Here is a 16,216-nt window from a genome sequence, read left to right as displayed (position 1 = left end):
AGTTGTCGGCTTGTTTCATGAGAACATTTGTATCCTTCAAACTTGCGCACACGGATCAGTACCACACAATCGATATGCTATGAATTGTTTTCTATGCCAAATTCGAATCACTTTCGAACGAAGTCCGGCACCTATACCAACAAACTAGAATTCCGCAATCAATCTTTATTATTGCACAACAATTGTAACATGTACAATGTCTGGCAGGTTATACAGAGCGTACATGTACCATACGTCAAGACTACGCAGTAACCGTGCCTATAAAATTATAAAGACCCTATAAAGAGTGACAAAAGACTTGGGACGTGGGACATGATATTGATGAAAAGACGAGAGGAGAGAGAGAGAGGGAGAGAGCACACACCAGTACACACACACACACACACACACACACACACACACACACACACACACACACACACACACAAACAAACACACACACACACACACAAACACACACCCCTCTGCAACGAGTGGTATTTTCCAAAAGGGGTCAAAGTGTAAAACCAAGATGGCGTACCCGGAAATTGGCGTTCAATAAAATTGGTCTCTTCAAGTCTCTTTCAGCGCCGCAAACGCAGGTTTGTTGACACTCGCTTGTTTTTCGGTGATAATATTGTGCTTGTGTATGTTCTGGATCAGGCTAGTGGCTTTTCTTGCTAAAATACACAAAGAAAATAGCGTTATTATGGCTGAATCGGTTACATTTTGTGATGAAATGTTTTGCTGTACAACGTTGTCTACAAGAAAAAAGCTCTCCGCCTCCTGTGTTTACATACAATAGAAAACATGCAGGAATAACAGGATCTGTGGATTGATGTGTTGGTAGTAAGATTACGATGCGGGTCGGTTATATTTGTCGTTCCTACGCTTATAGCGCTAAAGACAGTTTGCGACGTGTCTCAAATATATGGTTTACCAAATTATACGCCGTGCATATCATATATGGACAAGCAAAGTCACAGTATCAATTATTCAACCTATTAAATTTGCTTTAATCCTGCTTGTTTCGTGGGATCAGATGTCGCTTTTATAGGATTGCTCCATTTGAAAGAGTGTATCTTGTTTTAAACTTTGTACGTAGTTATGCAAATAGGGTTTCGTCGCGTAGTGTCTAGACAAATAACAAACAACGCTCGATGTGCGTACTAGTGATTAGATGAATAAATGAATGAGTGAGTGAATGCACGGGTACTACGATATACTGTACATATGGAGTGGGCATGCCGTTTTTAGGTTAGTCAAATCGATATTCGAAGAAAGAGACTATCGTATTGATTAATTCAAAGTTTCTGTGTACGTAAGCATATGTTTACGTTGTTGTTGTTATTGTCCTTGTTTAGCGTCTACTTCTCCGCTAGACGTGATCTCGTGGTGATTTTTCTGCTTGGTGCTCTTTTAGTTTGCTGTCCTCACTGGTGCTTGCACTCTGGTACTTTGCTTATGCGAGTTTGGGAATGTTGCTTAGTCCTCTTGGTGCCCTCTACGTATTTAGAAAGTGACATTTACATACTCTCCAAGCAGAGGTTGAGTCGCGTAGATATAGTAGTAGCAGTCGGAAAAATTACACCGGCGCTCCTCCGACTACTTGTCTAATAGTACTACTATATCTACGTGACTCAACCTCTGCTTGGAGAGTAACATTTACATCCTTTTGTTTGCTTCATTTTCCAGGTCATCTCGCATTCTTGCTAGGGTTACAATGCCGACTGTTCTATCTTCTTGTAGGTTTACGCTTGAATGCTGTATATTGGGTACCAACGTCGGAAAGTATAGCCAGCGAAATGATGAAAGAAAAATCATGTGTTTTTAGCTGTCGGCTGAGTGTAGAGAGCGTATGATTTATTTGATTAAATCTCTTGGACGGATAGCTAAAAAATTGGGATTAGAACAAGCAATAGTCTTTGTCAACATAGTTTGATTCAACTGTATGTCGCACAGTTGGTGACCTTGTGTTTTATTTTTCAGGTGACTTCATCTAGAGATAGAACAATGGACGGATATCACGGCCATAAGTTGTTGAAGTCCCCAAATCTACCGGGTATCCTACAGCAGCAACTAAACCAACAGAGAACTACAGGGCGATTCTGTGATGTCAAACTCAAGTTACAGGGATTGGAACTGAATGCACATTATTGTGTCTTGGCTGCGCTTTCCCCGTTCGTTTCTGCTCAAGTGCAAAGTACGTCAGAGATTTGTCTACCTCCACTTCTTACACCAAAAGGAGTGGGGCCCTTGATAGAGTGGATGTACACGTCAGAGCTCACTCTATCGCAAGAGAATTTGTTAGACGTGTCCTTTGCTGCTGGGTACTTCCAGGTGGAAGCTGTGGCTAAACTTTGCCAAACTTTCCAGCAGAATATTCACCTTGGCGTCGGTACTAGCCAATCCGGTACTGGGATACACGGGGAGTGCGCGCGCGCATCGGAAGAGCAGGGATATGACGTCAGCCCCGTTGGTGAAGACCGAAACGTTACTGGAACAGCTAAAAGCAGTGGAAGCCAAACAGATGTACAGTCATTGGCCACCGTAAGAGTGAAAACAGAACAAGTGACACCCGATCCATGGACTGGCGAAACAGGCAACATGCAGTATACTTCTGCACCGGGTTATGCCAGCACTGAAGGGTCAACGACCTCGCCTCAGCTGTCTTCAAACCTCAGCCCAGGTATTGGTCGAACCAACAGCTCAACCCCGATACGATGTGACACACCAGCTACACCAGCGTACCTATCATCAGCGGCTGATTCTATGGGGCATTTAGCTTGCCATAGCGGCAATCTGGGTCTGCCCGAAGGCGGAGATACAAACACCTCCTCCCCCACTACTGGGCCTCGACACGACACGGGCTACATTTACGCAGAAAATCAAGCCTGGAAAGATCAGACGACAGATGTCAATCTAGTCAGCTCATCGGTCGAATGTGCTGCCACGTCAGTGTCTCCACATGAGAGCGGCGATAACGAAACCGCCTCCATGGCCGCATTTGCTAACAGCAGTGCTGCGGCAAACCCTTCAACACCCTCGGGTCACAGCCAGATTAGGATAGTTGCTGTGGTTGGATCGTGTCGCAAGCTGTTTTACGGGCAGGACTTTTCAGTTCAAACCAGCCAACCAGGACTTTTGGTTCAAACTGACCAATCAGGGCTTTCGGCTCAAACTGACCAATCAGGACTTTCGGCTCAAACTGACCAATCGGGACTTTCGGTTCAAACCGACCAATCAGAACTCGTCGACACGACTTGTTACGGAACTCTTAGTGGATCCTCTGAGGGCGCGAATGCAGTATTAGAAGTCACCGAAAATGTTACCATGACCGCGTTTCAAACATCCAGCAGTGCCATTAGCGAAGACGACCACCAGCAACTACCTTCAAGGAATGTCAACGAAGACGAGAACGAAGCTCTGATGCATTTGGTTAACGATGAAGCAAAAGCTAAAAACGTTGACCAGAACCAGGCAACCATGCCTAAACAAGATGGTGAAAACGTAGCCGGGGCTGGTAAACTTGGAAGTACTCAAGCTACAAGTACTACGTATACTGGCACGTCGAAAGACAGCAACGGCCGAGACTCACATGTAAGAGATGGTCTCAGTATGGAATCCAGAGACAAACACGTAGTTTCGCCATGCTCTCGTGGCTTTATCGTTGAAAGTAGAGACCAAGAGCAACAACAAGAGCAGAGAGACTACATTGAGGGAGACAATAAAAAGCAAAAGAGAGTCTCGTCAGAAAGTGTCGACACGGAAGCATCGTCACCGAAAGGTGAAGTTGAATTGGCAAAAATAAAAACTGCTACTTCAGATGGCCATGGATCTACCATTGACATAAAAGACGCACCCATCCACGACGCTTCGACTTCAGCATCAGTGACTGCCCCACAAAAGGAAACGGAAGACTCGTCTGGCATCGAAATCACTTTCGTAGCGGAAGGAGACCAAAAGGGTGGTTCTTCTGTTGTTGAAAGAAAAGGAAATCTGTATAAGACTAACCAAGGCACGTTTCTACGTGAGACGTTATCTGTTGAACCCGATGATAGAAGATCAAGTCCAAGGCTTAATGATCTCGCAAGCACTGCCGCCGTTAGTATGAAAGAAGATGTTCAGAACAAGCACGACAAGAAGAAGAGGAAGGCCAAAGATAGACACGAATCCTCTTCAGAAGCAGTGTCTCCGACCAAGAAGAAACAGCATGACGCAGCGGCACTTAATCTCTCTAAGAACAGGGATTCTTCGCCACCACGGAGCTCGTCTAAGAAGCACAGTCGGAAGCGGACAGAGGACAAGCAAAAGGATTCCACTTCGAAGAGGATCAACACTGACAGTGCGAAGATGCGTTCGTCGTCAAATGACAGCTCGCGTCAAGAAGACATTACAGACACGAGGGGAGTAAGTTCACAACCTGACGCTGTTGCAAGAATTCGGCGTCAGCTTTGCCATCAACCGGTTCCACCCCCGGAGGTCGAGAAAGTCGTCAATTGCTACTTCTGTTGTGAGCAGTTCAATAGCGAGGAAGATCGGGTGCGGCACTTGCAGTCAAATCATCCTGGCGAGATTCCGTACAGATGTGGCTTCTGCTCTAGGGGGTTTCTGGACCATAAAGATCTATCAGCACACATAACAACTCACAAAGGGACAACCTGGAGCAATCCTTTTCAAAGTTATTAGATTCACTACATTATCTACTAGTATCCGTATTGTCCATTGTAATATATATTATGATATTATTAATTTTAGAGATGGCTGTTTCACAACACTATTGTTCATTAGAATAGCAGGTTGGTTACGTATGTATATGAAATGGAAATCCTTGTTATTTATGATCCACAATAAAGTTATTGTCATTTTATTTCTTTGATCAACCATAAATGTAATAAACAACGGTATCTATTCCATTGACCGAAATAAAGAGAAGACGCTATACCGCTGCGACTTAGACTATGGACATCATGAAGTTTTTAAATCAGGATTGTAGAATGTATTTTCAAAAACGTTATCTCATCTTTAATTGTTCGTTATATAGTTCTTACTGTATGGTAAGGTGCACGGTTAATATTCATTGTCTTCTTCCTATATATATATATATATCTACAATGTTTTAAAAATGAAATATCATGGATGTTGAATTACGTTGCTTACATATATGCGTCTTGTTAAAAACAATTGTTCATAACTATTTTTAGTTGGTTTTTAAGTTTCAAGCGGTGAAAAAAAGGAGTAAAAAAATCAGATATATAGGTTTCTGATTACTAGCATTCCGACCTCATCACACGGTGTTTGTAAAACTGTCACACTGTCAATAAAGATAAATGTTTCAATGTTCCTTTTTAAATTTACTCTTTGAAGTGAATGTATCTATTAAAACAGAACCTACATAAAACGTTACATGCACGCACATAAGAAGCGCAAATATCTTTAATTCAGATATTTTTGCATTAAACATTACCCAAGTGCAGATGCGTTTCAATGTTGTTTTTAATACTTGTGTTTTTATGATAGCATTCTAAGACGAAAAGACTAGTCAATTGCTGAAAACGAGATGATTGAGCGAAGTGCTTAATCGTCCTGTGATATTGCTCAGACCCTTGGGTTATCAGGACATAAATATTGACCTTTGAACTCCCTGACAGGAAAACAAGTGAAAGGTCACATTGTTCTTCTCGCTGGTAGTGCAGCTGGAAAACTCGATTTCTGCAACATTTTGGTGAATTTAAGCACTGGTAAGCCATCATTAAGTATTTCTATCATATTGTGTACATTTCAAAATGCTAACAACGCTCTGTAGGTCTCCGTTTGACCTCCAATACAGCTATATTTGTTGTGGTTCGGAATTTTCATGGCGACGCCTCACAGGCGTATGCCATTTGCCGAATATGAATATAATGCATTAAAACGTAGGCACGAATTAACTTCCTTTTAAATCTATAACGTTATAATGTGTTAGTGTGTGTTATTCCTTAAATTGTGAAGTATATTTTAGTCAGAAGAGCCATACTCATAGCCTGACATGTTTTTGGCAACAACTCAGGAGCGGAGCCCAAAGTATATCAAAATTGCTCAGTGTAAATGTCACGTTGTACATAATTTTTTTCAATTTCAGCCATGGATGTCGCACCCTCGGAAGAAGTAATGACACAGCAGGCCTCACCGAACCCAACTGCCCAGCAAACTGAAACGGTTACAGACAAAAATGAGTCAAACACAGGTATTGTCAAGGAAGCAAAGATGCAAAATAGCAGCACGGACATTGAGCTTATAAGTGAAGTAGTCCCAGTCACAGTAAAGACTAAGTCGTGTGAAGAAGAAAACGATGTGCAAACCATACAGGAGGAAAAGTCTGGAGATGATCATATTTCAGGGGATAAGGAAAAGGTCAAAGAATCAGAGGAAAAGGTCAAAGAATCAGAGGAAAATGCTGACAAAACCAGTAACAAAGATGCAGTGCGAGATGTTGGCGGGTTGGAAACAACTGATGTCAGACAGTCGATGTCTGAAACCATTGATGATGAAAACGAAAGAGGGGGAGATGATGTAGAAGATATGGTATGCGAGTCTGAAAATGATGATATTGGAAAAAGTTTGGAAGAAGGTAGCGAAGAAACAATGTCTGAGCCGTGCAAAGAGACAAGCACGGGTAAACAACAATTTTCTTGCAGCCAGTGCTCCAAACAATTCAAAATAAGGAAGAGGTTTGAAACTCACATGAAAAAAGTCCACAAGCACAAATTCTTACATTGTCAGATCTGCAAGAAAGGCTACGAGAGTCAAGATATCTTGGATGAGCATCTGATGAAATCGCACACAATCAAAAAGACAAAAGGAAGACCACGTTTTGTTGGGCCCTTCACATGTGAAGTCTGCCAAAAAGTGTTTGAGAAAAGGAAGACGTTCACCAACCACAGGCGGACGTGTGGCACCAACAAGGTTTACCACCCCTGCCAGAGTTGCTCCAAGGTATTTGAGCGCAGCGATTCTTTGAAGTATCACACTCAAAAGTACCACTCTGAGGTAAGTGCAAAAGTTTGACACATTTAGGCCACACCAATTTAATTTGTTGGTTCTCGGATTTTTTCAGAAAAAAGTTGAAGCGACAGGGCGAAAAAAAAAAAAAAAAAACTTGCAACAAGTCTGGGTTCAGGTCCAGAGGTCCAGGGTGATAAGTCCTGACCTGGATCCATACTAATACGTATGCTAGAAATAGTTAATCAGTTATACTTACATTACATTACATTGCAAAATTGCATGTTGGCATAAGTTTTACCTACAATTTGTACAGTCAGTACTACAGTTAACAGAAATGCTCAGTATTAAAGACAAACTTAATTGACAGTTTTCTTCAGCTCAACTCAGCTTATCCATTACCTTTTGTTCTACTTCTAGTTAACCTTCTGATTTGTATTTTTATCTTACCATGCGGTAAACAAAAAACATCTCAAACAGACCTATAAAGTATTTTTCCAGAAATGCAACAACAACAGCAAATATTATCTAGAAATGAAATAGCATTGCTGGAAGTCTTATTTGCCCTCTGAGTAGATAAAATCTATCAATTCAAGGCTCTACATACATTTCATGGTCAACTGGTGCAAATTGGAAAAAAAATTACAAATACTTACACTAAAAATACATGAACAACCCAAAGTATTGAACTACATGTTGTATAAAACAATATGTTTACTCTCCCTTTTTGTTGCAATTTTTTGTTGGCAAAAAAATAAGATGCAACTTGATTAAACCTCTTTGGAAAAACCTACATGCTATCAAGAGCTGTAAAATCTGCAGTTTTGCCAAAAATCACTGTGGGGCGCTGCTGCAAATCAAAATAAATATTTGAAACTAGAAAGGCCGGCATTTGCTTAGGAGCAAATTCAGCTATTTTCACTCCGCTCTCCCCCTTTATGCAAACATGGACTGTTCCAAAATTGAATTTGAAAAAAATAAATCCCATGTGAGAATGACCTGGAACTACGTTGCTACTATACTATTTTTATTATGTATACGGTAATCCAATTTTTATTTCTTGATAACAACACGCACACAACATGCCAGTGTTTCACAGATTAACAAAGAAGGCACCGTTTTACTTCAAGAAAAAAGGTTTTATTTCACAAACGGAAATTGTGTTGTATTTTTTCTACAGATGCGTTAACACGTTATGCGACCCTAAACGTTAGTATTACGTACCCACAGCAGACAATAGCGTGGTTATGATTAAAGTTCCCCTGCTTATTTACACAAGGCAAGGGCAATTACTGCACTTATTCAAGGTTGTCACAAGCATAACTAATCTTCATACAAGCAGACCGGTACCTCTCCAAACAAACTTCACTACACTTTTAACTCTTTACCAAGATATGCTTATTAGCCGTTTTTAGCAAAGTGCATTTTTTTAAAAATCCAATTGGATATCATGGCTGAACTGCAATGACATTATCAGTACAAATACATATAAAGTTATGCACATTGTATTCAGGCAAAAAGGATCACATTCCGTTTTTATACCTAGAGTTAATCAGGTAATACATTATATTGATGAACAAAGATTATTAGCCACTGTATGTTTGCACGAAGTCTGTTTCATATATCTAAATGTTTTGTATGCTTTTTGTCTAAAAGGACTCAGCAATTGCAGTAATTATACGTCTGTTATAACCTTAAAGTTCCATTTATTTTTCACATAAACTAACAGATCTCGAGAACCTTATTATGCGCGGCACTGCGCACGTGATCCACTAAGTAGTACGAAGTCTTTGCTGATTGGCTACCGAGACAATTCAATTAGCAGACCGTGAACCCGCCGCACCTGCCAGCTGCGTGTTCAAGGACCCTTTTGTCGGCTTTGTTTACCACAAATGGTGAAACGTAGGAACGCGTTGAGCGCCGCTGAGAATACTGTAGTTGCAAGTTAGGAATTTACGTGTTTGCAAGCAAAAGTCAGTGAGATTTCTGAAACAACAGCAGTTCCGTGATAAACGGAACCTTCTCAAAAATAATAATTCAACGCTAATACATATGTCATTATTTTTTTTATGTGATCATGTGTACATGTGGCAGCAAGGCGACCCGCGCGGCGGTTTATTAGCCACTACCAGACTTCCGCCTGGTTGAATAGAGGACTTTTGCCAAGTTCAAGGAATAAAAGCCTAGTATATAACCTTCTTGGTTGGAGTTAATTGGCCTATAAGTGTTGGCCGGCCTGGCAAATTGCAAGTCGCAAACTATAGTCCTCGGCCATGTGACGTTAACTTATCTGGCGTGTTTTCTGTCTTTTCCTGACCAATTTCTTCTATTTTTTTGACGCGGAGCGGCTTTTAATTGTGGACAGTGTAACAGCGGGGCTCAAGCACCGCCAAATCGACCATGCCAAACAGCTCTGAGCTTTAGGCGTTGTGGTTTTCGCACTGGGATTGCGATATTGTTTCTCTCTGTTGTTGATGACTTGTTCTGTGGTGAATCCTGCACTTGAAATGAATCCTCTGGCCGGCCGACTCTCCTAGCATACTATTGACTCTATTTGTCCACTTTCTACAATTAGACCACCGATTCGTGGAGCCTGGTAGAGGCTACACTTGACTGAGGGTGGCATCCTGTCTAAAATGTGCCAACGTATCTTGTGCTTGCGTCGAGGTTTGTGACAATAAATTTGATTTGAATTGGTGACAATAGCACTGAGAACAATGCCCTCACACCGTGTCATTATTCGTCGTTCACGAATTTGATAACAGCAGATATTCCAACAACACCCGCATTCGCCGGATGACGTTTGCGCGTGTTCATGAATATTAATTAGAGCAAGCAGGGGTGACCACGTGCACGGGGCCACCTGGTCATACCACAGGGAAGGTGATTACGTCATTTACCATATATGGTGAGACGCTCAGAGGCGGTGAAGACGAAAACGCAGACGAAAAACCCCGCCAAATTGGCTTATAAATCATTTTTAAGTGATTTTGTGCCAAAAATGATAACAGGGTTCTTTTAGTAAATATCTCATGCACTATCATACCAAATTTCGGGTCCCTTGGGTTTAATACCTGGGCACGGGAGGCACAATTATACAGTTCGGTCAAAACACCACCTAAAAACATCCATAAAATCATTTTAAAAGTATCTATCAAAAAACCGAAAAAAACGTCTGAGGGTATTGACCCAAGGTACACTTGTGCCAAATTTCAAGTCATTCGGGCTAAGAACGACGGAGAGGAAACACTTTAAAGGTCGTGACAGGAGAAAGAAAGAAAGAAAGAAAGAAGAAACGGTACGAAAACAATATTTTCACTCGAAGCGTACCTTCGGTACGCGGAGTGAAAATAATAAAGATGGCCGACCGGCTTGTTTATGTCTCCATTTTCAGCGGATTTTTGACGGATTTGTGCCATACAGGCATATCAAAACATGTTTCCCAAGTAGGTACAAGAGTGGACAAGTATTGGTAATTTATTGAGTTGTTTCTTTGGAGGCCGATTTCTGTGTTTCAATTGAAAATTTACGTGTGAATGTGTGCGTGTGCGACAGAGCACATGCTCTGCCGAATTTCTGAACTTCTGATTCTGCTAACGTTACGTTGTGTTATGGTATGCCCATGTGTGTATCTCATATTCACGAAGATTTATGTGTTCCCAAATGTACTTTGCAACAAACAAGAAGTGAATCAATTGGTAACAAAGGAATTGGGGGTGAGAGAAAGTAAATGTACTGGTGCTTCCAGGCGGTTTGTTTTTGTAACTGAACCAAAGTTTGGCAGCACTAACTTAACTGAATGGAATTTTTTTTTTTTTTACAAATTGGGAAAATTAGAAGCGGCGATTCCGAGAACCAACAAATAAAATTGGTATGGCCTTAAGAAGAAAAAAATTTAGTGATCACGACATGACTACATTCGTTTTATGATCACACTGTAACAGTAAGTGTTGAACAAATGAAGATAATGCAGTAAATCTGAACGATATGCAAGTTGTTGGAATTTTTTCTGCAATTTTGATGTGTATAGTTTATGTCTCTGAGGTAGCTCAACTTTGACATTATACAATACAATGTACCTACAATGTATCTTGCTCCACATACACCTTAAAACTACAAACCTGGTAATTTTAAGCACCATTCTGTTTCAAACAGCATCACATGAAAATTAGCCCTAAGAAGTTTCTTGACTGCACAGTTAATGTTAAGTGTAGGGGTCTCTGCAGCGTGGTTTGGTTCCCCTTAAGTGTGATTTGTGCCCCTATGCTGTGTTTCAGTGACCAGTGTATGGGTCTTTCCTGTTCCTTTATAACAAAAATAAACAACTTTGGCTTTATTTTATTAAGTTTGGCTCTCAAAATACAGGAAACAGCTTAAATAAGGATATAAATTCCAAAATTTTCAGGATGCCCCCAGCCCCCCCTACAAATTTGCTCAAACCTGTAGTACTTGCCACCTGGTTTCACCATGCTACTAGTACCATGCCCCCTTCACATATACTCACTCACTCACTATCCTTTGTTTGATTATACTGCTGCTGGGGTCCCTGACGCAGGGGTAGGCAGCAGTCGGCTAGTCTTCACACTTGGCTTCCATTTGGCTCTGTCCAGTGGGTCGACCCCTGTCAGGCCGCACACCTTCAAGTCCCTCCAGAGACACTCCCTCCAGGTTTTTCTTGGTCTACCATGACCTCTGTTGCCAGACACTTTCAGTTTGGTGATCTTATTAATGCAGTCACTCGATCTTTCAACATGCCCAAACCACCTAAGCCGGCGGGACTGCAACACAGAGATGATGTCCAGAATACCAAGTTTATCAAGTAAGCTAGATGAAGGGGTCTCATCCTGGGGTTTGACACCGCAAATCCATCTGACCATGGCACGGTCATTGCGGCGCAACTGCTGTAGATCCGAGGCGGTAAGGGCCCAGGTTTCACTCCCATGGAGCATGGCCGCACGTACACAGGAGTCAAACACCTTACCACGGGTTTTGAAGGGTAGGTGCCTGGAAGTAAGGATGGGCAAGAGCTTCTTGAATTTACCCCAGGCAACGCAGGATCTGGTAGTGACTGCAAGCTCACATCTGCCACCAGCACAGAGCATGTCCCCAAGGTAACAGAAGCTGGCTTCCACGTTCAGGACCACTTCATCATCCACTGTGACTTGTGTTGTAGGGCAATGTCTTTGAGGTCCAGCGTATCTCTGATAGGATCACATATACAGTTTTGTACACTGAAAAAAAAAACTTGGAGAGACCCCAGCGGCCCAAGGACAGTCATTTTCTTATGATGAGATAAAGATTTGATATGTACTTGAATCTGTGCTCTCATCATACTTAGATCCCACCTCAGCACCAGTGTGAAGTATGCGGCAAACAGTTCTACAAGAAGGACAAGTTACGGCTGCACCAAGCTGTGCACCTACCCATCGAGCAACAGTCATCCATCAAGAAGTTCAAATGTGACACCTGCAATAACCGTTATTGTAGCAGGTAAATATTCAGTATCAGTAATCCTTAGTACTCGTAGTTGTATTTTGGATTCTTGATTTAAATAGTTTCATTCAGGCTGGTATTTTAGTCACTGAATATCTTTGTACACAAGAAATGCCACATCAAGAGTGACTGAACATACAGGTACAGTGTATCTAAGACTAAGGGGGGCATTCAAAAGTAAGAAACATAACATATACATGCTGACCCAGCTAAATACACATATGCTAGTTAGAATAATGAATATATTGTACTCAGAAAACAGAGAGTGCTGGAATATGAACAGACTATTACAAATATGTTATCTTCTGTGAATATGCTTTGGATAGGTTTTTGCAATGTGTTGCTATTGTAACATTGCAGAATTGTTTTAACTTTTTAACATCCTTTCTTCTCCAACTTCAAAATCAAGTCCTTGCATATAATGATAAATGTCATAACTTACTGGTATGGTATTTACAAAATACACAGTATCACTTTGTTCTAATACTTGACAACCCTATGGTTATATATTTTCCGTTAACACAAAGAGCGGAGCTGGAGATTCACAAACGAACCCACACCGGTGAGAAGCCGTGTCTGTGCGAACACTGTGGAAAATGCTTCACCAGTAAAAGGTAGGTACCTGACAGGTACAATACAAGACTTAGTTCACTCAAGGAGGTTGAAAAATAATTTTTTAACCTCCTTGGTTTACTTAAACGGGTATCTCCCTAGACTTTGACATGTTGGTGGCCTCACCGCATCCCCTTGTGCAAAACAGTTACCTTCATGTAAAGTGTTATTGCATTGCGTATAATTTGCACTGTCCCATCATGTATTGTTTGTTATGGTATACGTACTAGAATAGGACCTCTAGGCTGTGGCACTGTACATTTTGACAGAGTTTGCACATCTTGTTCATGCACACGGTTTTCTTCTACAGGGATGCAAAAAAGCATATCCTGAGAATACACAGCAACTGGAGGGAGACGGCCAAGTTGCATTTCTGCTCCGTCTGCCACAAGAGCTTCTTGGAGAAGAGCAACATGCTGAAACATGTCAACGCTGTACATGCTGGCAACAGGCCTTTCCCTTGTGACCAGTGTCAATACAGGTAAAGTTTCTCTCTTTAGGAGTAGTCACATAGCTTCTACAAGGCTCAGCAAATTGGTGTTCTAATTGTCGGTGAGGAATTGACGTACTCTTCTAGCCGGCTGACACCCCTAGCATACTATAACTCTGTTTGTCCAATTTCTACAATTAGATCACCGATCCGCGGAGCCTGGTAGAGGCTAGTGGTCACACAGGTGTCTGATTCAAATCTTGTCACTACATAGCCCTACGCTCAAATTTTTAGATATTTTTCAATGAAATTGACGTATTTGTAATGCATGCAAAGGGTACCCAAAAAAAACACAATAGCACTGTGTATCTATGAAGTTTGACCTCACTCATGATAGTTTTGCCCATGACTGTCCAAAACTATCAGGTGTACTGGTCTGTACTGTCTATACATGTACGAGGGGCGTGCAATAAGTAATGGTCCTGACCCACTTCCAGTTGTCTGATCTAAATGAAATTTTGTATGTGTAATAATTCATATCTCTATGGGTTATGTTGCAAAAGACAGCTCTGAACTAATTGTGGTTTCTGATTTACTGGTGTTTGAACTTAGTCAGGTGCGAAATGGACCAGGTGTGAAATGGAACCAGTTGAGTGTCGCGCAGTGATCCGGTTTTTGTATTTGAAAGGACGCACACCAAAGAAGACTTTTGATGAAATAAATGAAACTTATGGTGATGATGCCCCATCATATGACCTTGTAAAACGCTGGCATCCTGAATTCAAACGTGGCTGGAAGTCTGTGGAAACAGCTCCCAGACCTGGTCGTCCCTCTTGTGCCATTGATGAGGCATCAGTTGGAGGACCAACCTGGGGTGTCCTACAAAATCGGTGTCCAGAGCTGCATCAAACGATGGGAGAAATGCATAACTCTGGGTGATTCCTATGAAGAGAAAGACTATAACTGTGCCAAGTTTCATTAATCTCCTGCTATGGGAAATGGGTCAGGACCATTACTAATTGCACGCCCCTCGTATGCCTGTACCTACAACTCTTGGGTCTCGAAAAAACAGCCCGTAAACTGAACAGGGCCTCTTTTTCCAATCGGGACCTAAGCCAAAGCCAGAAATCTACTGGTACCCTCTTGGCTATTGCTTGGGTAGGTTGTAGGTTTGATTATGAAGATATAGCAAGTACTTATTATATAGACAAATACAGTCATGTCATACTAATTCCTTTTTCTTTTCATTTCTTATGAATATGATAGAGGAAAAAACAAGAGAGACTTGCAACGACACCAGAATCGCCACATGGAACAAAAACCCTTCAGTTGCCTCATCTGCAACAAGAGTTATAACTCCAGCGAGGCGCTGAACTACCACAAACGGGCGCACCACGGGATGGACAAGGTCTACAAATGTACGGACTGCGCCACTGAGTTCCACGTGAGGGAGGCGTACAACCACCACATGAAGAGCCACAAAAACGCTTTGAAAATGGATGCAGTGATAGATTTGGTAGTGGAGGGTCCACAAGCAGACCCAGAGGGAGAGGTTAAGAAGGAGGAAATGCCTGAAGTGATTGTAGAGGACAAAGAAACAATGACAGAAGTGGCAGGGACTTCGCAGGAAGTGGCCACAATCATTTTTGTGCCTCTAACATCTTAATGATTTGGTCTTGTAAGGTCTTTTTTTTTTCTTAGCCTGGAAAATGAATGTGTGGTGTCAAAATGTCGCTTTGTCATATTATGATTAGGGTATTTGGTGTACGTGTAAAACCCGGAGGTTTTGAGTCCAAGTCCTCTGACAGGCCACCAATGCTGTATATACTTTGGGAAAGAGACTTTATACAACTTTATCCCTCCACGCAGGTTTAAAAATGGGTACCTGACGGCTTGTTATAGAAGTTAACAGTCAGTGGAAGGAGAGAGATTGACTATGCCTTGCAATACCCTGCTCTAGACTCAGTGGATAGCAACTCACCTTCACCTGCAGTACACCTTCAAAAAGGCTATTTGACTACATGTTGGTGTACCTACCTTTCTTAATGTACCGTTCTTAGGAAACAAAACTGCTGTGTAGTGTGTCATTCTAGATAGACTGTATAGTGTGCTCTTTTTGGCAATACCTCGGTGGTTAGCCTGCTGATTAATATTTGCCTCGGTTTAAAAATACTACAAATTGAAATTCCGTTTTCAACAATGTTGAGGGGTATGCTGATGTTCTTAGCTGATTGTAGTCACAGGTGCTAACTTTACCTAATTTAGTGTGGATGAAAAGAACACTGATGTACAAGCTCATGTGCCTTGCACTTAACATCCATCTTGGTTTTTCCATCCGTGTTTTAAATGAGGGCAAATATACAAGTAGGTAGACATAATGTGTATACGCTTCATTTGTACGTATTCTATTTTTTGTGTTAAGGATATTACAGAATGTGTTTAATGTAACAGTTTGTGCTGTCGTCCTTTCAGTTCCTTTCCACATCTAATATGACTTTTGCTCATAGTTGGATATGAAGTGATTTAGATAATCAGCTAGATTGTTGTGCTGTAGTGGGGGGGGGGGGGGGATCATAAAGACAGCAGCAAAATCATTCATAAAGCTGCTAACATTATAGGTGGCTAAAACATGCACCACTTTTACCTAGCAGCAAAAGCTGTCTGCCACAAAAGATTCAAGAAAATAGCATGTGGTGGACATGTACAGAAAATCCAAAAACT

At 41.5% G+C, this 16,216-nt stretch overlaps 2 protein-coding genes across 3 annotated transcripts; both read left to right on the top strand.

Moving 5' to 3' along the window:
- Positions 1-562: 562 nt before the first annotated feature.
- Positions 563-5,324, top strand: LOC118421266 (cell wall protein DAN4-like). The gene is made up of 2 exons (XM_035828486.1): positions 563-581; positions 1,969-5,324. Exon 2 carries the CDS (start codon positions 1,993-1,995, stop codon positions 4,666-4,668), a length of 2,676 nt encoding a protein of 891 aa, XP_035684379.1. The 5' UTR covers positions 563-581; positions 1,969-1,992; the 3' UTR covers positions 4,669-5,324.
- Positions 5,325-5,580: 256 nt separating this feature from the next.
- On the top strand, positions 5,581-15,943 carry LOC118420770 (oocyte zinc finger protein XlCOF22-like). 2 transcript variants are annotated; one of them, XR_004831786.1, is made up of 7 exons: positions 5,581-5,720; positions 6,101-7,008; positions 12,299-12,450; positions 12,981-13,067; positions 13,376-13,546; positions 14,762-15,299; positions 15,343-15,943. XR_004831786.1 is itself a non-coding variant. In XM_035827751.1 (6 exons), the coding sequence occupies exons 2-6, from the start codon at positions 6,103-6,105 to the stop codon at positions 15,159-15,161; spliced, it is 1,716 nt and encodes a 571-aa protein (XP_035683644.1). In that variant the 5' UTR covers positions 5,581-5,720; positions 6,101-6,102; the 3' UTR covers positions 15,162-15,943. The 2 variants fall into 2 exon arrangements, 1 of the variants encoding a protein (XP_035683644.1); XM_035827751.1 differs by having other exon boundaries at positions 14,762-15,943.
- Positions 15,944-16,216: the final 273 nt, after the last annotated feature.

This window comes from Branchiostoma floridae, chromosome 8 (genome assembly GCF_000003815.2).
Source record: "Branchiostoma floridae strain S238N-H82 chromosome 8, Bfl_VNyyK, whole genome shotgun sequence".
Classification (NCBI taxonomy): Eukaryota; Metazoa; Chordata; class Leptocardii; order Amphioxiformes; family Branchiostomatidae; genus Branchiostoma; species Branchiostoma floridae.
This window is presented reverse-complemented; position numbering and strand designations above follow the sequence as displayed.

Bases quoted from the DNA above. Each gene is read 5' to 3' on its own strand.
- LOC118421266 (XM_035828486.1), top strand. From the start codon at position 1,993: ATGGACGGATATCACGGCCATAAGTTGTTGAAGTCCCCAAATCTACCG.
- LOC118420770 (XM_035827751.1), top strand. From the start codon at position 6,103: ATGGATGTCGCACCCTCGGAAGAAGTAATGACACAGCAGGCCTCACCG. The intron at 7,009-12,298 runs GTAAGTGCAAAA...CATCATACTTAG, and splicing joins CTCAAAAGTACCACTCTGAG to ATCCCACCTCAGCACCAGTG. The intron at 13,547-14,761 runs GTAAAGTTTCTC...TGAATATGATAG, and splicing joins TGTGACCAGTGTCAATACAG to AGGAAAAAACAAGAGAGACT.